The 21316-nt window shown below is 60.0% G+C and overlaps 1 protein-coding gene across 4 annotated transcripts in view; it reads right to left on the reverse strand.

Moving 5' to 3' along the window:
* The window catches only part of HDAC7 (histone deacetylase 7), a 55708-nt gene that overhangs the window by 25493 nt on the left and 8899 nt on the right, over positions 1 to 21316 (reverse strand). The window contains exon 1 of one of the 4 annotated variants that reach the window (XM_032094005.1): positions 20657 to 20690. The exons of 1 other annotated variant lie outside the window; for it this stretch is intronic. In XM_032094005.1, coding sequence (XP_031949896.1) covers positions 20657 to 20675 — 19 coding nt within the window. In that variant the 5' untranslated portion in view covers positions 20676 to 20690. Of the gene's footprint in view, positions 1 to 6390; positions 6855 to 13563; positions 13614 to 20656; positions 20691 to 21316 lie in introns of those variants that run through there. 2 more of the 4 variants (XM_032094007.1, XM_032094002.1) reach the window with 2 other exon arrangements.

Genomic DNA, 21316 nt, shown 5'->3' on the forward strand with positions numbered 1-21316 from the left:
GGGGGGCTCTGGAGGGAGGGACGGGCTCTGGAGGGGCTGTGGCCGCTTCTTCAGACCCCTGTGGCTGCTGCAGGCACGGGGCAGTGCCCGGGTGAATCCCTGCTTTGGCAGAGGTGGAGGAGCTCCCAGGGCGAGCGGAGGGGTCTGGAGCGAGGAGCCCCTGCCTCGCACAGCCCCCGGGGAGGCCACGATTCCAGCGAGATAAAACACATTTGAATCTTCCCAGAGAAATCAGCTCCCGCAGGCCTGGCTGAGGAGCTGCACCTCCTCTCCCAGCTGTTTGGCCGCCCCTCTCAGCCCAGCCCTGCCAGAGCTGGAGCCCAAGCCAGGAGCAGCACAGGCTGCACAAACCCTCCCCAGAGCCCCCCCCTGCCCCACTCTTCTGGGCTTAAATCCACCGACCCAGCCCCAAACCCAATTCCCTTCTTAGCCTTTGCCTCACGGAGCTCTTTCTTCTCTGCATGAAAGCCACAATTCCCAGCCAGACCTTTGGGGTGTGATTCCCCCTCCCTGCCATGAAGTCAACGTAAGTCAGAGTGTTCCTGGCGTTAATTTGGATAATCTGACAAAATAAAAACCACCAGGATTTGTAATGAGATGTCACTTTGGGAGCTTTGCTCATCCCAGAGATCTTTCTTCAGGGCGTCCCCATCCCTGTGACTGGGAGATCCATGGGCTGATGCTGAGCACATCCGAAAAGGGACCAGCACGGGAATGGGAACCTCTCCTCTGAGCTGGGCTGTCGGGGTCAGACTGGCTGGTCAGTGGGAGAGCTCCGGCCAAGCCTCATCGCTCATTCCCAGGGTCAAGAATGTGCAAGAGCTGCTGCGAGGGGATGACCACAGAAGCCACGTGGACAGGGAATGTGGCGGGGTTTTGCAAGGATCTGCTCCAGCCTTCCCCTCCAAGCCAGGAGATCCAGGAGGAGTGGGGAGGACACATGGATTTGTGCAGATCCAGCACACGCCCCAGCTCCAACCAGGCTGAGCCCACAAATCCTTCTGCAAGTTTCTCTGTCCCACCCCCAGATGTGCCAGCACCCTGTCCTACACCCTGCGCCCCTCCCAGGCACACCCTGCATCCTCTCGGCTCTCCTGGCACCACGTCCCAGACACGTCTGTGTGGGGCTGGGCTGGTTTGGGCTGCGGTGGAGCCGACGTGCCCCCCATGCCAGCACCCAGCTCCCCCCAGCCAAGCCCCATCCCTCGTCCCCAGCACCGGCGCTGATCCAGCCCAGCCCCAGCTGGGACAGAACCTCCACCCAGGCACAGTTCCCGTGACTAAGCCAGACAGACACCCCGAGAATCCAGCCCTGACAGCGAGGTCCCACCACGGCAAAAACAATACAAACCCTCCCATTCCCTGCTCCTGACGGAGCTTTCAAGGGTTCGTCATCGGCACTGATACAAATCCACACCTCAGAGCACAAACAGGGAGGCAGCCAAGGAACCCGCAGGAACCGCAAACGAGACTTGCTGAGCCCTGGCCAGGGCCGGAGCCGACTCCAGATGTTTCTCCAGGGACTCCCTGGTGCTGTGATTTGACATGAGCCCTGATCAGATGTGGCGTCGCCGGGACCGTTCACACAGGATGGACGAGGCCAACGCGCAAACCACGAGTCAGCCCCTGCCTCCAGTGCGCCCTGCTCTGCTGCAGCCGCCAAAGGAGCCGAGGCCTCGAGTCTCCTCTGCCCGACCAACCAGCCTGGGCTTCACCATCACCTCTCCCTGCGAGGCAGGGCCTCCTTTATGCAGCTCCTTTGAGCCTTTTTCAGTCGCTGCCCTTTCTGAAGTGGGGAGTACAGTGCTGACACTGCATCGAGAGCATCAAAGAGTCACGAGTCCTTACTCCCACCTGATGTCCCATTTCCTTACTCCCACCCGATGCTTTTTTGGCACCACCCAAAAGCACAGCCTCAGTGGAGGTTCAGGCCTGCAGTGATTTTGGAGAGCTCCAGCACAGCCACTGCCTGGGCAGGAGCAGCATCACCTCTCTCCTGAAAGGGAATGCTCCCCCGGGAGCACGAGGATGCTCTGAGCACCTCTGGGAGCTGCAGGCTCTGAGCGCTCCCTCTGCACTCCCTCCCTGAGCATCCCCAGATTCTGGGGCACCACAGAGCCCTGCAGGTGATTTTCTGACTCAAACCCAGGTCCAGCGAGTGCCAAAGGCCCTCCTGGCCCAGCTGTGCCCTGCAGGGGGGACGGGCACGGCCGCAGGTGCCCAGTGTCCCTACAGGGGCTCCGTGTCCCTGTGAGGTGCCCGGTGTCCCTACGAGGTGCCCGGTGTCCTTACAGGCGCCTGAGGTGGGTGTTTGCCTTGTTGGGTGTTTACCCCCGGGCTGTGCCTGCACACAGCCTTATCTCCTCGGCAAGGGCCGTGTGGCTCCTGCACACACAGAGTTATCTCGAGGGACCTGGGCCTTCCTCTGAGGGCAGCAGGGTGGGGGGAGCTCACCCACAGCTCCAGTACCTGCAGGGGTGTCCCTGCTGTCCAGTTCAGAGGGAACGGGTCACTCAGCTCCTCCCAATGCCCATCTAATGTGGCCAGAAATCTCCCAACCCATCCACGCTGGACCCATCCTGCCTCGGAGCAGGTCCCTGCTGCAGGCCAAGGCCACCACCGCTCCTGGGAAGGGAATGAGCTGCTCTCACACCACCAGAGCACCTGGACATCTCCATCTTCCCAGCCTCCAGCCCTCCCAGACATTGCTGAGGTTCCCCCACGTTCCCAACCACTCGGTGCCTTCCCAGAAGGAGCAGGGAGAAGGAGCCCCCAGCCTCCCCCTCAGGGCTCTGGGACATTCGCTTTTTGCACAGCAGCAGGACACTGAGGCCGAGCCAGGCTGCCCCAGCCTGTCTCCACAGCCCCGGGGCAGCTCCTCCTGCCCAAACCAGCTCCAGCTCCCACTCGCCCCTTGCCCGGGCTCAGCTCTGGACCTGCTGGGATGAGGGCACCGGGAACCTCCTCCCCTGGCAGAGCTCCCGGGAGCGCAGAGCTCGTGTGCTCGTGGCCTCGGGTCCAGCCCTCGACGCTCGCGAGCTCAGCTCTGTGGGAAACCTCGGCCTTGGAAAGGCTGCGCTCCCCGTGATGCAACTCGGGAGACTTTTGTCATCGACGGCTGTTTCCAAGGGGACGAGGTGGATGAACCAGGCTGCTTTAGGAACTGACCCTCGATGCCGCAACCCCACCTCCCTTCCTCTCCCTCCCCCACGGCCCCGGGCCCTTTGCTCACACGGTTCCTGCAATTCCTGGCCCTCGGCTTCGAGGCTTCCGCCACCATCTGGGCTCCATTTAGGGGAGCTGATGTTTTTCACAGGGCTGTAATCTAAACTTTGGGATTGAGTTTACATCTCGCATACCAGCGTCTCACCGCCGGGCCTGGCCACGCACCGGGGGCTGGCGGCTGCCAGCCCTGTGCCGGCGGCTCCGGATACCTGGGAACGGTGCAGGGCCAGTGCAGGGATCCTGGATCAGGGATCCACCCTCAAACCACCTCTGGATCCAGCCAGACACTGCCCCTGCCAGTGGGTGCAAGCTGGGAGAGCCCAACAAGCTGGGAAGCAGCTCAGCTTCCCCCAGGAGGCTGCGATGGGAGACAAAGCCCAACATCAGCATTATCCATCTCCAGCAGCAGGAAATTCCCCAGCCCGGGCAGCTGGAGATGCGAGCACAGGGAGGAGAAGCAATCTGGGAGCAGGGATGCAGAGTGGCAGGACCAGCCCTGCTTGTGCTCAAAGCCCGGGGTGACAGAGCCACCTCAGGGCCCAGCAAGGCTCCTGACCCAGCTCTGGGCAGGCAGGTGACAACCGGCACCCCCCAGACACCCCCTGCACCCCAAACCCCCGCCAGCCCCCCACCATCATCGCCAGCCTTCCTCCACCCTCCTCGCCGGCGGCAAGGTGGGCAGAGCCACAGGCAGCGTCCGAAGGCAGCCAAGGTGGCTCGTTCCCAGCAGTCCACGAGGCTCAGCCAAACCCAAAAAATAATGTTTTCATACTTAGACTTTTCAGGCAGGATTTAGTCATTTGTGGACACAAGGCCTTGGCAGGGCCGCGCTGCCTCCGCTCACCTACCCCAGCCCGTGGCTGTTTACGGCGGCAGAGCCTTGGAAGGAGAGGGAAGATTTGTGGTTTAATCCAGGTGAATTATTCCTGCTCCCTTTATGGAGCCTGCAGCTGATGGGGAAGGGGAGATTCAGCGTCCCTGCACCGCCAGGGATGGACCCACCGCAGGAGATGAGGATTCAAAGCACAGCCCACCCCCACAGCTCCACAAACGCTGCCTGGACAAACCCAGCAGCACTTTTGCCCTGTCCACCTAATGGCTAAAAAATGAGTTAAGGGCACAAAAGCCAAGCCCTGGCCGGTCACACTCGTGGTAAAAGGCAGAGCGGCTGAGAGCTGCTCTGCCATACGAGAAAAGCAGGTTCCACCCCAGCCTTGTGGGGTTGTGCAGGCCCCGTTTGCTCAGCCCAGCACGGGGCACTGGGAGCTGCCAGGGAGAAGGGAAGGGGTGATGGATCCAGGGCCCTGGTGTCCCTCAGGAACCCTCCATGCCCAGGATCCAACACGAGCTCCGGTCAACTCCTCACCTTAGTGTCGGATCCAAACTTCCCAGGCACGAGCCCAAGGCTTTATCTGCTGTCCCCTCCCTCCTCCCACATTTGTTATTAAACCAAATAAGGCCACTTATCTGCAAATCCTGCCTCTTAAACCAGCAAAGCCACACCACAGCTCCTGAGTGCCACGCTGTGTCCCTGGGGGATGCCAGGAGCTCAGCCCCACACACCCTGTCTGCCTTCAAAGCTCATCCACCATGAGGATCCCGCCACGACCAGGGTCCCACCATGACCAGGATCCCACCATGATGATGATCCCACCACAGTGAGGATCCCACCACAATCAGGATCCCACCACAACCATGATCCCACCATGATGATGATCCCACCACAACGAGGATCCCACCACAATCAGGATCCCACCAGGATGTGGCTCCCACCACGACACTTCTGCATTTTCACCCTGCGACCAAACCACCCGAAGCATCGGCGAGGCTGAAGCAGCCAAGTGGAGCAAGTCTTTATGGAAAGGGAGCCATTCCAGAGTGGAGCTTTGTAACCAAGCATGGGGTAGAGCTCGGAGACACAGGAAGGATTCGCTGAGGCAACGCTGGGATCAGCAGCACAAGCCCATTAGGGCCGGCCACTGGCAGGAGGAGCATTCTGAGGAGCCTCCGTGCCCTCCAGGCACTCCAGCAGAAGTTGCACAGCTGTCCTGACTGGGAACGACAGATAAGGCTCAAATGATTCATTCAGTGTAAACCTTTATTTGTTCTTGCTTACCCAGAGGAGCCAGCAGCTGCTAATGCTAAACTGGGCCGGCTCCCAAGCGTAGACAAAGGCCTGCAAAAATGGGTTTAAGGAGGAACTGACTGTTCAAAAAGCAATCCTAGAAGAGGGAGTTAGAAAGAGGGAGTGCAGCGCGGCGCAGGAGGAAGAGGAAGCCAGAGAGCACCTAAAAATAAGTTTTAAAAAAAGCAGCGAGGCACAGGACAAAGGCCTCGCGCGCACGTGACCGTTCCCCGCAGCGTAGGCAGGATGCGAGCTCGGAACACAACACTCCCTCCCCAGCAACCCCACGTACAGAGCCCCAGCCACCTCCCAGCTCAGCCAAAGCCATGGCCAGCACCTTTCCCACCCGGCATAGGCTTTTTCCCCCCGCACCATCAATCCCCCAGGTGCAGGATGCTGTCCGTGCCCCAAGCCGGGCACGCTGGGCATGACCCACTCCGGGGTGGAAATGCACCTAACCCAGCAAGGCTGGAGTCAGACAGAACAGCTTGAAAGTGTTGAAGGAATTGTGAGGAAGTCTGGAAAATGAGGTTCCTCCCAAGAAGCGCCCTCAAAACCAGCCAAAGTCCTGTGGGAAGCACTGCCCAGGGGTTCCCCTGCATCCCCCCAGGCAGTGCCTTCACCAGATCAGAGCACAAGTGGTGGGCGACTCGTTAGTTCTCTCCGAAACAGCCGGAAAATGCAGATGACAAAGGAGCCCGTCCTGTGTCTGCTGGTGCAGCTGGGACCGCCGCTGTCGCTCCCCTCCCGTGGCTCCAAGGCTGCACAGCGACCCCGAGCTGGGACCCTCCTCCAGGACATCAACCCTCAGTGCCCTGAGCCTGCCCGGTGGTGGCCGTGGTGGCTCCGGTGGTGGCCCCGGTGGTGGCCGTGCCCACCGGTCCCAGGTGGGAGCTCCAGCCCAGGCGCAGCAGCGAACCCGGGGTTCCCTCTCCGTGCGCATCCTGAAGGACGTTCCCTGCACACCTTCCCCCAGCCCCGCCAGGGTTCACAGCCGTGCGGGGAGGGAGCAAATCCCCAGGGATGGGAGAGGCACTTACAGGACGGGCTGAACATCACCAGCGTGGTGGAGATCTCCAGCCCCGGCGCAGCGCCCTGAGAACATCCAGCGAGTTCCGCTCCCGGGAAGCCGCGGCTCCGCATCCCACATTCACTTCTGCTTCACCCCTGCCGCCCACCCGATCCTCGGCGCAGCAGGGAGAGCATCTGAGCCGTGCCGAGCTGGGTCAGGCGCAAGCGGGGCCACGGAGCAGCCTCTCAGAACTGACTCATCCCGTCCCGGAGCAGCTCTGGCTCCGCCGGGAACGCAGCGGCTCCGGCAGCGCTTATTTCATACCCACACCCCCGGGGTCCCTCAGAGGCCGCAGCTGCGCGGCTGCCGAGCCGGGCTGTGCCCACAGCGTCCCCTCGGAGCCAGCCCGGGCCCGCGGCAGGAGCCCTGCATAGCACTCGCTGCTGGTCCTCACGCCGCGGTCCCTGAGCTCATGACTGAGTAACGCCGGCGAGCCAAGAATAGAGACCTTGAAGTGAAACCTCCCGGGATTGGCAGCTATTTCGGGCGCGCTCAGCCGCCGGGGCTGCGTGACATAAGAGGATATAAAAGAGGAAACTCTGCACAACAACTCTCACCTCACCGAGAGAGGCTCGGCTCGCAGCAGGTAGGGCTGCTGTGAGCGCCTTTGGGGCGAAGCGAACGCTGTGACAGCCCCCGAGGCCACCCCCGTCCCCCCAACCCCAACCCACGGCGTGTGTGCAGCACCGGGACCCCGAGCGGGCTGTCCCCAGGCACAGCCCCAGCCCTAAAGCCCCTGAGCATCGCCAGGGCTGAGCCCACCGGGAAGTGCAGGGCTGGAGCCCAGCAGCCCAGTGTGGCCGCGGCTTCTCCGCGCTGGGACGCAGCCAAACCCCAGCACAACCCGCCTCCCGCGCTGCCCACACCGCGCAGCCCACGTCGAGCTGAGCCTGTTGCCACAGGTTCAGCCTGCCCAGGCACCTCCGTGGAGCAGGAATTGCTGTGGCCTGCTGTGGCCAAAGGAGCCTCAAAGGGAGCCAACAGGACCGAGGCAACCGGAGCACCCCCAAACCCCAAATCCCATCTCTGCCCAAGCAGCCCCTCACAGCTCCAGACTCAGCTCACCCCTGGAAGGAAGGGCTGAGGTTGCACCCAGCCACCAGATGTGGGAGGAAAGATCTGGTCCTGGTTAAGAACCAGCATTAAGATTAATGCAGGGAAATTTAAATGGCAGTTCTGGGAGCGTGTTTGATTTGAACCCTTAGATACCGGGAAAACAAACACACAAAGCTGCAGTTTCTGGAGGTCAAACTCAGCACCTGAAACCAGGCCCTGCCAGTTTACAGCGTGTCCATCCCGTCAGCAGCTGCATTTGAATACTCGTGATGCCAGTGTGCTCTGCCAGCTCACTCAGATCCCAGAAATGTGCTTTCTCCTGGGTTTTTGGTCAGGAGTAAGTCACCAGCAGGGACTGACAGAGTCTACAGTGCTAATTAGGAAGAAATTCCTTCCTGTGAGGGTGCTGAGGCCCTGGCACAGGTTGCCCAGAGAAGCTGTGGCTGCCCCTGGATCCCTGGAAGTGTCCAAGGCCAGGCTTGGAGTGGCCTGGGATAGGGGAAGGTGTCCCTGCCCATGGCAGGGGTGGGACTGGATGAGCTTTAAGGCACCTCCCAACCTAAACCACCCCATGATTCAATGAAATAACTGAATTCCCCAGACAGCTTTGTCCATTCTAAAAACATCCTCCAAAACTTACCCAGGCCATGAGGGGGAACAGTGCACCTCCGATTCCATCCCTCATCCAGACAGTGACGGCCAGTTAAGGCCTTTCAGTTAAAACCCGGCTTCCAAAGGCTGAATAACCACCACCAGCCCCAGATCTGCTTAACGTGCAGTTCAATTGTCCCAGCGTGTGGCCCAGCACTGCTGTCCCCGTGCCAGCAGGTGACAGAGCCCAGACAGAGCCGCCCGTGCCGGCGCCGTGGCAGGGACTGCCCGTCGGCATGGGGACCCTCCCTAGGACGCTGCCACCGCCACTCTGCGTCCACCACTGCAGCGAGGGGTTGGTGTAGTCTTGGAAGAAGGAAAAGGCTGAGGCAGGGATGATCCTGAGCTCAGCAGGAGGCAGGAGATGACCCCAGGAGAAGCAGAGGCTGCTGCATCCAGGAGCTCTGCAATGCCTCCATTCCGGGACAGCAAGGAGCCCCGTGCCAGGCCCTGCCTCGGCCCCAGAGCAGCACAGAGAGACCAGAGGACCAGGGGTGACACAGAGGTGACAGGAAGGACACGGCAAAACCTGCGAGTGAGCAAGGCGAGGGACGTGGGAGAAGGAGGGAGCAGGGACACAGCCCACAGCTCTGCTGGGAATATTCCCACCCTGCAGAAGATAACCCCGACAGCAGCTGCTTCCAGCAGCCTCCCCAGAGTTGCTGAAGGCAGCTGGATGGAGCAAAGAGGCCGAGACAGGAGCAGAAGAGACGATTTTCATGTGGAAGTTGCACCCCTGGGCTACGTATGAAAGTTATCGTCAGTGCATCGAGCCCTGGGCAAACCTGGAGAATTTACATAAGCCTTGAAGTTTAGGAAAGCATAAAGGAAGAAAGAAATTGAGAGAGCAATCCTGTCTTTGTCTCCAGCACTGCAAGGAAATTCTCCACATTTTCTGTGCTGCCCAAGGCTCCCCTTACGCAACAGCGGCTTTTGAAAAAGCAGCCTCAGCATCAACAGTTTTCCCCTTCCTTGCGTAAGAGATGATCCTCCTTCCATGAGAGATCCTCCTTCCATGAGAGATCCTCCTTCCATGGGAGGTCCTCCCTCCCTGAAGGCTCAAGAACATCCCCAGAGAAGCGATCCCAGCACCACGTCCCGACTCCTTCCTGCAGCATCAGGGAGTCGCTCCTCCCGGGAGAACTGCCCAGCTTCCACCTCCCCGGAGCTGAACTCTGAGGCACTTCCAGGATTGCAGGATGCTCCAGAGGCTCCTTGCACACGCTGCTTTCTTTCAGAGCAGCAGATGACCCAAGTGAAACTGGAGAGGACCCAGGGAAACACTGGGAGGATGCTCCAGGCTGGCACTGCTGACAGGAACACCCCACACCCGTAAAAATTCTCTCCATGAAGAGAAACGAGGCTCTCACTGGTGTGTGAGCCACCCCCAGTTCCCAGCTCTTCCCCCAGCTCCTGCACCTCTGTCCTCCTGTTCCCTGCCTTTGGTCCCACCTTTCCAGCACGGAGCCGCGAGCGTGCCCAGCGCAGCAGGGTTTGTTTTGCACTGCTGTGAGCCGTGTTTTGATCCAGCTCTGCAATGCAGCCCTGTGGAAGAGCCAATTCTCCCACTGGCACCGTTCCTGCTCCTGGATACCAACACCCCACGGGACAAAGCCCGATGGATCCGGGGGACGGGGGTGGTTTGTCACTGTGCTGAGGGGCAGGGCAGCCGGGCCACGAGGAAAACCCCACAAACACCATCCTAATTCTTCTTCCAGCAGACTGAGGCACCGTACACCACACCTGGCCTTGAGCATGGAGAGACTGAAGTTTTAGGCTGAGGGGAGACAAATGCAAAGGCGGGATGGATGTGTGCAGGGATCAGATGTGACAGACGGACACTGCCTCACTCCAGCCCCTCTGTGGGGCCAGGACCTCAATGGAGACCCACCCTGAGGATGTCCCCTCCCTGCTGGAGGCCTCCCTGGGTGACAGCGTGGCACTGACTCAAGGCTCTTTCCTCAGCATCCTCGGATATTGCCCAAGAGGCAGCGCGGTGACGGGGACGTGCGGCACCCACAGCTCTGCCACCTCATCGGCGCTGAGCCGCCTCCAGCCCCGCTCTGCCTTGGCACGAGCTCCCCTTCCAAGGTGAGTCTGGGAAATCTCCAAGCTCACTCCAACGGGCACTTGGGCTCCGTTTGCTATTTATAGTGTGACAGCTGACCGGGACAGTGCCACCCAGCCCACCCAGGCCTCCCAGCTCCACCGGCTCTGCCCAAACTCAAACCTGAGCAGCCAAATCCTGCTCGGCGCTGCCGGAATTCGGCGCATTCATTCAGAGTTAGCAACTGCTGCTATATCGGGAAGACAGCTTCAAGGGAAGACAGAGCTCTCCAAGACAGAGAAAGAAAACAAATCCCTCGCCTGCATTCTGCAGGCCAGCACTGCTCTCCTAAATTTCCTTGGCTCGGCTTAACAAAACCCGGGTTCTTCTGCTAAAAAGTGAACATTAACCAGCCCTGCACGCTCCTGAGCTCTGGACACCCTCTCGAAAGCTTCATGACACCATCACACCAGACAGCAAATGTGCCAACTCAGACCTTCTCTGAGTGACAGAATCGTCCCTAACAAACCCTGGCCCAGCCCTGCCCTTCGGGAAAGGCACCCGAGCAGAGCAGCCGCTCCAAGGAGGTGGGCGTGGGGTGACCAGAAACAAACCCTGTGTGTGAAGGCACCAACAAAGGCAGGAAAACATCCCGGCCGCTGGCGAGGCCGCGGGGCTGCTCCCAGCAGGGCTTTCCGAGGTACTTTTAGGGCACTCAGAGCCGCAGACGAGGACCGGCCGTGCCAGGCGGGAGCCGGAGCCGCGGTCACAGGGGGCTGCCCAAGCCTGACGCGAGCCCACTGAGCCCGTTCGCACTCGGGACGGGCAGGACACGCTGCTCTGCCCGTCTGTCCCCTCCCCGCCTCGGCAGGGACGCACAAGTCCGCAGAGAAGCTGTTAATGGGGAGCCGGCAGAGGCTGAACGGGACGGATGCATTCCTGCCCCCGGGGAGCATAGCAAGTCAATGAGACACAGACACCGGCGAGGACTCGGCAGCTCCAGCTCCAGGACTGACTCACCTCCCTCCTGCGCTGTCCCAGAGAGCAGCGGCGGGGCTGGACGGAGATCAAAAGGTAATAAATCAGATCAGAACAACCCAGGTTTGATGTCTGAACCAGAGATGGAAGAGGAGATTCGCCACCTCCCCTGCCGGAATCGGGCAGCGGGGCAGAAGGAGCTGCCTCGTTTCGGAGCGTTGCCAACACACTTGTTTGTTTTTTCCCCTCCTCAAGGTCCCAGCTGTTAAATCCATGATTGCAGGATTTCCCAGACTCACTGAAAAAGCACGTATGCTATTGTGTCCCACTGCTGGAACAGGAAAAAGCCTGAAAATCTGAGCCACAGACTCCAAACACACAAGGTCTCCTTACTACTGACGTTTTCAAACCTCATTTTTCTTTCAACAGTTTCTAAATGGTCCAGAGTTTTGCAGCACTGCCTTTCAGCTCCCCCAGAATTGTTCCCATCCCAGTGTCCCACGGTGGGGGAACTCTTTGGCATCAAGTGTCCCAAAGCCATCCATGTGGCCACTCACATCCCCAGAGCCTCAGAGGACTTTGAGCCGCCAGCCTCCAACCCCTGATGGAATCCTGGTCTTGACTCCAATCCCCAGCCAGCCGAGTGTGAACACAGAAACCAGGGCCAGTCACTCGTGCTGCAGCCACCCGAATTCCCCATCTCTCAACACAAATCCAGGCCCACAGTCTCAGGAGGACCCAGAGCTTCTCTCTTTGCTGCTTCACAGAAAACACGGTGTCACACTGGAACACCCCAGCCAGATCAGAGCCGCCCAGGACAGCAGCCAGCACCCAGACAAAGCCTCTCCCTGCCCCGGGGAGGTTCCCAATGAAGCCATTTAATAACTGCAGGAAAAGACACGCTCCCGTGTGCCCGTCCTTGCTCAGCTCCATCCCTGCTACTCTGCCGCACGATGAGACTCACTCTTGGACCAGCCCTGACACTGGGACCTGTTCCTTCCCAAAGGACACGTCCGAAGGGTTCAGAACCCTGCTCAGGACAGGTGTAACCCCACTGCCACCCCACATGCTCCCTGCTGAGCTTCCAGCCCCACTGCGAGAGCCTCTGCTGCCATTTTCATGCTCCCACTTCCTGCTCACATCAGGCAGAGAGTAGGAAGTGCTGAAATCCTCCGACCCTCGCTGCAAACCAGGAAGCTCCTGAGATCTCCTGAGAAAGGCTAAGATTTCAGGCTGGAACCCTCTGCAAACATCTGGTCAGAGGCATCGCATCCGGACCCTCGGAGCGGGGCCCACACTCCCCATCCTCCCGGAGCTCCGTCTGCTGGAACAAACCCAGGGCAGGACCACTCACGGCTCATCCTATCGGGAAAACACTAACGCAGAATCCAAACCCTCCGGCCACCCACTTCCCTCCATCTCCCATGGGTGACACCTCGGCTCTCCTGCCCGAGCCGAGGCCAGCACATCCCACACCTCCTCTGCAGGAGTCTCCCAACACCCCATTACTCAGCAAAGCCTCGTAACACGTCCACACCACAGGTAACAACTCCACCACGGAAAAAGGTGTGGGCAGCTGTGTTCTGGGAGCCCAGGGGCTGCTGGCACAGGGCAAACCTTGGATGGCACACAGATCTGTGGGCTGCACTGGCTCGTGGCTCTGGCAGATGGATCCGGGGTATTTGGGGCATCCGCAGCTCTTTTCCCAGTGCACATCCTTTCTCCACAAGGTATTTGGAGGGAGAGAGGTGCCCTTGCAGCACAGACACCAAGGACAAACCCAGCAGAGCTGCTGCTCCTCTGCCCTCGCAGCCCCGCTCCCTGCACGCACCACCGGCCTTCCGAAGGGAAAGGCAACAGGATTAGCACAAAAACATTCCAGCAAACCACAGGCTCGGCTTTGCCACATCTGAACACTTGCTCTCGAAGGCAGCCACGGGTCCGCGGGCCTCGCTGGGACCCGGTGAGTCCGGGACTCGTGAGCCTGTGCTCTCTCCCTCAGCTCTGGCAGCTTGTCCAGGCTGAGCCCCGCAGCCGCACGCACACATTCCACGGGACCGGGGCTCCTCCGGGGTGGATCAGCTGCTCTGGGAGTCGCCATCCCCAGATGCTTCCCCCGGCACCGGCACAGCACCTCCAGTACCGGGGGTGACAGCCCTGCCAGCAGCTGTCCCGACACCCCACCGAGCCCCGGCTGGAGCCGCAGACCCCAGGCGGGCACTGCCGGGATCCAACACCCCCGGGTTGGACACCCCCGTCCAGCCCACCCCTCTCCCCGCTCCCCGCTGCGGGGAACGGAGCCGAGCCGGGACGCGAGGAGGGGACGGGGACCCCACAAACCCCGGGAGTGACAGACCCGCGGCTGCCCCTGGCCGCGGTGTCCCCTTGTCCCGGTGTCCCGGTGCCTACCTTGGGCTGGCGGCGGCGACCGAGGCGATGCCGGAGCGTCCTTGAGCGGGGGCGGCCCCGGCCGGGCCGCGCGGGGACTCCGCGGGCTTCGGCTCCACCTGCGCCGCCGCTCCGGAACCGGGCGGGCCCGGGCGGGCGGAGCGGGGCGGCCCCGGCGGGAGCTGCGGGCGGTGCCGCTCCGCCCCCGGGACGGGCCGGGATCGGACGGGCCGGGGGCGGGCGGCGCGTTACGGGTCAGAGCTCCGCGACACGAGGGACCGGGAGCGGCGACTTCCAGCGGCTGGAGAGACCGAGGCAGCGGGAATCGGGGCCGAGTGCTGGCCGCTGGATGCCAAACTTGACCCCGAGCCCGTCCATCCCGGGTGATGGCGGAGCCACCGAAGTGCTGGGCGAGGGGCGGCAGAACGGCCGAACCTGGGGGGAGCTCGGCGCACCGAGTTGGAGCCGGGCGCTTCCACCTGGCACCTGCCCGTTCCCGGTGTCTCGCTCCCTGCCCGGGCTCCCCCGGGGGACCGGGACGGGGCAGTTCCCACCGCGCCGGGGCGAGCAGGGATGAGCCGGGGGCAGGATTTCGGGAGCATCTTGCGGGATGAGGTGAGCACAGGACAGCGGGAGCATCCCCACGCAGTGACCGGGGGCACCGAGCACCACAAAGAAAGAAACGGAACCAAGTTCAGAGCGAAGGGAGGAGGTGCCTGTGCTCCGGGGCTTCAAATCCTGTCCAAAAGCACAGCGAGACCCCGAGGTTCCCTCGCTGCCAGCGGGGGAGCAGGCGGCTGCTTGGCCGCAGCTCCTCGGCGAGGGAACAGCTGCTTTTCCAGGAAATCCAAAGCGCGGGGGGATTCTCCAACCACTGAATTACACTTCTCTTTTCCAAGGAAGAAATCACTTCAGACCCAGAGCAGAGCCCTGCCTAGTCCCGGGGTGAGGAGCCCTGCTCAGCTGCAGCCCCGGAGTCTCTGGGGTCAGTGGGTGCAGTGAGACAACACCGAAACACGGGTGGGCAGGGATGTGCTTTTGCCGAGTTATTTTGTTCGCTTTTATGACACCAAAACAGCTCTGGGAAGTTACACATCGAGCCCAGGGGCCGGCACATTCGTAACCCCGCTTGCAGAGTGGTTATTTTCGGCACCCACTGAAGCTGGGAGGTTCCACAGTGCAGCTCACCCACCTCTGGGGCTTTCTCTTTCCCTTTAATTTATGCCTGTTTTCTTCAAGATCAGCGTTTCCTTCCCTTTCATTTCCAAAGCCTCGTTGATCCACAACGAAACCTGGCAAAAACTCACCCGAGGAGAGGCACAGCCCCCAAACAGCACCTGACAGTTCAGACAGGAGCGTTGTTAATAATTCACAATTACAGGGGTCACACTTAATGCCTCTCTGATTTGGAGAATAACACCAGAACAGAAGCTTCAGCCCTGGTCCCTTCAGAGCCCCAGCAACACCCAAATTGCCCTGACAAGGGTTTTGTGACTAACAGCTCATTCTGAGAACAGTCAATAACTTCACGACCAAGTCCCAGCGGGCCTCACTCTGCATAAATCTGCATATTACTGAGTGAAGCCAACCAAAGGTGAGAGTGGTGGGGACCATTCTATGGTTTACACTGAACAGCAGCTGGAAAAGGGGATTCATCTTCCCCATCGAGCTCTTTCTGCTGTCCAGTGCCCTGAATTCCCTTAAATCCATCCTTCCAAAGGCTCAAACTCATTGGGAAGGACAAGCTGGGCTCAGCATTCCTGCAGATCGTTCCATTCTGGTGCAGAATCACGGAATGGAATAATGGAATGCTCTGAGCGGGAAGGGAGCCACACGGATCATCGAGTCCAACCCCTGTCTCTGCACAGGGCACCCCCAAAAACCACACCACAGCCCATGGGAATCTACCCCGGCACATCCTGGAGGAAGCTGGTGTTTTTCTCTTACAAAATACCAGCTCAGATTTGGGGCAGGCTGGAAGACCAGAGTTTTCCTGGCCTCTGTATTCAACTTTGAAATTTGCGACGTTTTCCCAATCCCATTAAGAAATTGAAGCAGTGGAAGGAGCAGCAGCCTGGCTTCTCCCGTCACAAACCCATCCTAAAACTGCCTGCGCATGAAGAGCCAAACCTGCCTCCAACAGCAAAGAGATCCCTCCGAGACCTTCCCCGAGCCGGGTGAGGGGCTCAGACTGAATTATTGGGGAATTTCAGCAGCCCTGGGGGGCAACGGAGATAATTGCACCGAGATTATTTTGGAAGTGCTGCCGGTATTTTTAGCCTGGAAAACGAGGCACTGCTTCCCTTTCTGGAGTCCCTCCTCCCCTGGCCGGCCAGGTTCTGCTGTGCCAGGCAGGGGGACATTGCAGAACCCGCTGCCGGTTGGGAAAGAAAGGGGTTATTTTGATCTGTGGAGATGGATGTGCTTCACCCCCACACGTTGTGCAACCCTCAGACCGGCAGCGGAGGAGACAAAGGAGCTCGAGGCTGCCCGGGCTCATCCAGGCTCCCAGAGCTGGCCTAGGGCAAGTGGGGAGGCTCCCACAGCACCCCGAGAGCTCGGCCCCCATGGAAGGTGGGGGACGAGAGCCAGGAGAAGGTCTCGGGCTGCCTGGGAGGGGAAAAACGGGTGGGAAATGGTGGTGGCTCCCCACCAAAGCCTTTTCTCTGCAGCCAGGCTGCTTTGCTGGTTCCCACCCATGCTCCCAGGTCATGTGGTGAGCCAGAGAGCTGGAAAATGCAAGGATAAGGCTGGTGATGTCACCAGGGCTGGCCTGGCCTCCCAAAGGGCATGAGACACAAGAATATGCCAGGGGAAGACCTGGGCATGGGGGGCACAGGCAGCCCCGTGCTCAGCAGCTCTCCCAACATTCATCCCCCATCCAGGAGCCTCTCGGAGACCCCCGGGCACCCCCCTGCCCCCCTGAGCTCAGAACCGCCTCACTGCCCTTCCCACGCTTCCCCTTCCCGCTGCAAGCGGGAACATCTGGAGCAGAAGAGGCCACGTAGGTGGCGGCTGCGGCAGGTGAGGAGTGACTCGGTTTCGATCAGACGGGAGCGACGTTCCCGGAGCACAGCGTCCCCGGCCCGCCCTGCTTTATGGGATGCTGCCAGAGTGCTCCTGGCACGGGGCTGGCCCACCCGGAGCCCTGGGAACAGAGAGCTGCCCGGGATCTCCACGGTGGGCAGAGGTGGCCAGGAGAACACCCGGATGTTGAACTGCCCTCAGCCGCAGCGTCGCGCTGGGAGAGCCCTGCGCGGCACTGCCTGGCATCCCCCTGCCTAAAGATGTGCCAAAAGCACATCAGCAAACGCACACCGAGAGCCCACCTGGTGCCCAGGCAGGGATTAACACGCGCCTCCCAACCTCTACCTTCCCAGCACAGACTTTCTGCTTCTTCCCTCCATTTTTTCCCTGCTGGGGATGGAATTTGGGATGCTTGAGAGGGTTGGAGGCGAAGCTGCTGATCCTGCCAGGAGCAGCAGCGGGATGGGCTGGCCCGGCAGGCAGGTGGGCGAGTTGCTGACTGGGGCACAAGAGAGCTTGGTGCCTTCTTTATTTGCTGATGTACGAAACGAGAGCAGCAGCTCACACCCTGCGTTGGGCAACGTGGGGAGGAGACAGTCGGGAAACGGGGACCGAGCGCCAGGTCCTGGGATGTGTCCCGAGCACCGAGGGGTTGGTGTCACATCCCAGGGGCTCAGCATGGCTCTGAGCGAAGGAAACAGGGCCAGAGCAGCGTTGAGCAGGTCCTGGCCACACTGGGCAACTCCTGGTGGTTTTTAGCCCCAGCTGCATCTTGCCTGGAAACACCGGGCACGGCTGCAGAGCCACCACTCAGCATTAAAACTTCTTGACTTTCATTCAGTGAAAGTCAAACTATTCCTATTTCAATGCAAATCTGGGAGCGTGCAGACACTCTGCATACAGGAACTTGAATAACGAATGAGTTTTCTCCTCCCACTCCCGTGTCTTGCTCCGCCTCTGCCCACACCACGGTGGGTCCACCCTCCACGGGGACTTGGAGACCTCCAGCACCCTCAGACAGCCCAAGCGGCTCCAGGGGCTGCCATCAGCCACCCCATTTCCCCACGAGCCCTGTCCTCTGCTTTGCACTGAGGGGTAACATGTGCTCAGCAGCCCAAAAGTTTGTTTTAAATAGACACTCCTTGAATAAGACCGACAAAAATACCCCCGTGTCCTGCTGCCGGGCGTGAAACCGCAGCGCGGCAAAGAGGAACCGACGACTTCAGAAAAAAAAAAAAAAAAAGAAAGAAAGAAAAAGAATAAAAAATAAAAATAAACACACTTCTGCCTCCTTCAGCCTCCCGCTGCCGCCGTTGCGCAAAGCGAGCGGAGATGGGAGCGAAGGGCCGATGCCGGGGGGTGGGGGGCTCGTCCCGGGTCAGGAGCCCCCGGGGTTTCTCACGGTCCGAAGACCCCCGGGGTCTCTCACGGTCCGCGGTCCCCGGGGCCTCTCCTGGCCCGGAGCTCCCGGGGGTCTCTCCACATCCAGAGCCCCCCGGGCACCTTCCCCCGCTGCGCTCGCGGGGCTTCGGTTACGGCCCCAGGGGAGAGAAAAACATTTGCTTTAAAAACAGGAAAATGTGATTGTCAAACCACAACAATGGGCCGGGAAGGGGCCGCGGCAGCTCCGAATTTCGCTCCAAAACACCCCGAGGGTGACTCAAAATTTCTGCACCGAGCCCGGGCGGCCCCGCGCCCCCTCCCGGCCCCAGGCGGGACTCGGTGGCCTTTAATGAGCCTTTAATGAGCCTTTAATAACGGTTTCCCTGATAACGGGGAAGCCAATCCACCCCAAGGCATCCCCGATGGGGTTTGCAGGCACAGAAAAACCTGGTGGGCTCCTCTCTGCACCCTCAGCAAGGCACGGCCCAGCTTGGAGAGGCATTTCCCAAGGGCAGGGAGTGACAGGACTGGGAGGATGACTTCACTCTGACGGAGTAGATTTAGATGGGTTACAGGGAGAAATTCCTCCCTGTGAGCGTGCTGAGGGCCTGGCACAACATGTCCAGAGAAGCTGGGGCTGCCCCTGGATCCCTGGAAGTGTCCGAGGCCAGGCTGGACGAGGCTTGGAGTGGAAGGTGTCCCTGGCCACGGCAGGGGTGGCACTGGGTGGTTTTTAAGGTCCCTTCCAACCCAAACCAGTCTGTAATTCTAGGAACTTGTACCGGGTTTCTATAGATTTCTGCCTTTTTAATACAACCTAAAAGCAGCAAAGCTGGGGAAGTCCTGCACGTTTACCACTCCCTCCTCTTCCTCAGCTTTTTCTTTAGAGAAGCCCAGACCAAACAGTTTCACTGAAAGGGCTTGGAGAAGCTGTGCAAATGTCACTGGGAATTGTTTATTTCCCTTTATTTAAAGCCCAGAGGGTTTGTAGCCAGAGAATGGAAGAATAACCGGCAAAACTCTCGTTTTCTAAACACCAGGAGAACGAACAAAAGCGTCTGGCACGCTCTGGGCACCGCTCTGAGCTGCTGGGCATGCTGGCATCAGAGGCTGTCACCCCCCAGGTGTGACAAAACCTCCTTGGCCACCTCCAGAGCCCACCCCAGGTCCCTGCTGCCTCTCCTGCACTTTGAAACAGGAGGAAGGAGGGGATGAAAGAGGGGATATTCGGCTGCATCTCCTCTGCTCCTCCCGAACGGGCTGGGATTGACCCTAATTTGCACTAATTGCTGGCCACCATCAGGTTCCCATCTGCTGCTGTTCCCAGCTGTTGAGAACAGCCCTGAAGGTGTTTTCTCGGCCTGGAAGCAGCTGTAGGAACCCTGGGATTGAAAGTTTTCCTGTCACAGTCTATGAAGTGCCTCCCCTTTTCCCCCCTCTTCTCAACAACGTTCCAGGACGGGCTCAGCTCTCCTTGTGCCGTGTCCTTCCCCCTCCTTCCTTTCCCCCTCTGTCCCTCAAACCAGGGCATGAGGTGCCCGAAACAGAGCTGTGCTGCCAAGTCAACCCTCCAAATTTCATGGGCATCTGTAGTCAGATGTCTGCAGGTCACAGGGTTGAGCTCTAAGGGTCCTGACCCTTCAACGGTGCCAACTCCTCCAGTTCACCTCCTGGTTTCCCAGCCAGGCCCCCTGAACCTGTGCTCAGCTTTCTCCACAGTCCAGAGAACCAAAACCAGTCAGGTTTGGTTGGAAATTCCCAGGAGGGGGTGTGGGAGCGTTTCACCCGTTTCAGCACTTTTGAGATAGGACAGAACTCAACAAATTCTTCCATCACAGCGTCCCTCCCCCAGCCGCAGTGTCGTGAGCTGCACTTCTCAGTCTTGATGCAATTTCCCAACCCATCCACAGAAAGAGAGCCAGGAAGTGCCCAGGGGTGGCAGGAGAAGGGAGGAAAGCTGGAACACCTGCCTTGGGATGAAGGAAGCAGAGAGATGCCCCCCATGTCCCGGCTCCTGCGGGTCCCCTGGGTGAGGGGAGCTGGGTGAGGAGACGGTGACAATGAGCAACAACCACCTGCCCTGTCACCCGTCCTAGCTGGTGTCACCCAGGAGATCTCCATACCCACCCTGTTACTGCCCATCAGAGCATCTCATGGCTGCCTAAAACACCTGGACCAGCCCAGGGGACAGGGACCTCGGGCTGTGCAGGCAAGAGCCCTCAGGAACAACACGGTGCAGCCCAGGCTAAATCAGCTCCGCAGCAGGGGTGGAACTGGCTGATCTTTGAGGTCACTCCCAACCCAAACCCTTCGATGATGAAGGTCCCTAAATCCCTGCGTGCTCTGGGCAGGGCACACTCTGGGTTTGCCAGTGTGGGAGCCGCAGGCACAGCGCCCGTGTGCCCTGGCAAGCACCACCCAGGCCCTCGGGCAGGCAGCAAACGGAGCAAACACCACCCCAACAACCCACCCGAGCCTCCTCTTCTCCAAACCTCTCCATTCGCTCCCTCCACCTCCACATCTCCTCGGCCTCCGGAGCAGCTCAGGCCTGGGGATGCCGAAACCCCCCTGGGCAGAGATGGTGGCGATGAGAGGACAGAGATGTTCAGCAGAGAGCAGAGGACAAAGACGGTCCCCGGAGACATTTGAACACAGAAGATGGGCTGGGCGAGGGGAGCCTGCACAGGACAGGCCATTGTTGTACCTTTGTTGTCGCCGCTCATCGGCCCGGTCAGAGCTGCTGCTGCCCTTGAGGCTCCCGTCGCTCTCCCGCGGCCGCCCTGGCGCACGTGACGGTCCCCAGGCAGAGCCACGCTCTGGTGAGGTCTGTGCCGTGTGTGGCGAAGAGCCCGAGCCCCGCTCTCGAGCTTTTCTCCTCGGCACAGTTTCCATGCCTGGTTTCAGAATGACGGGCCCTGGCGCGGGCTGCCCTCGCTCGCTGCACCCGCGGCTTTATCTCGCATCCTTTCGTTTTACTCTCACACCCAGCTGGGGACCGACTGGTTTCAAAATAAAATGAAGCTGCCAGAAGCTCCTGGGGCTCTACCAGCCTTTTGCAAACACTTGGAGCTGCCACAGAAAAAACGGGCTGTTTCCATGAAAGCTCCCGCTGGCACAATTGGCCACCCGGGGATTCCCGGACAATGAATGTCCCGGGAGCAGATGCAGAAGATGCCCAGTTTAACATCGGGGTGGTGCGGGGAGGCTAAAATTGGAGCAGCCTTGGAGCCACCCACACTCAGCCAGGAAGGGAAGAATCCCTCAGTTCGAGAAGTTCAGCTCAGATTTCCCACAGCCACCACCCAGACCAGGGAGCGGCTCCAATTCCTGAGACATGGAAGGAGAAAGGGGTCACTGTCCCCCC

Source organism: Corvus moneduloides, chromosome 30 (genome assembly GCF_009650955.1).
Source record: "Corvus moneduloides isolate bCorMon1 chromosome 30, bCorMon1.pri, whole genome shotgun sequence".
Lineage (NCBI taxonomy): Eukaryota > Metazoa > Chordata > Aves > Passeriformes > Corvidae > Corvus > Corvus moneduloides.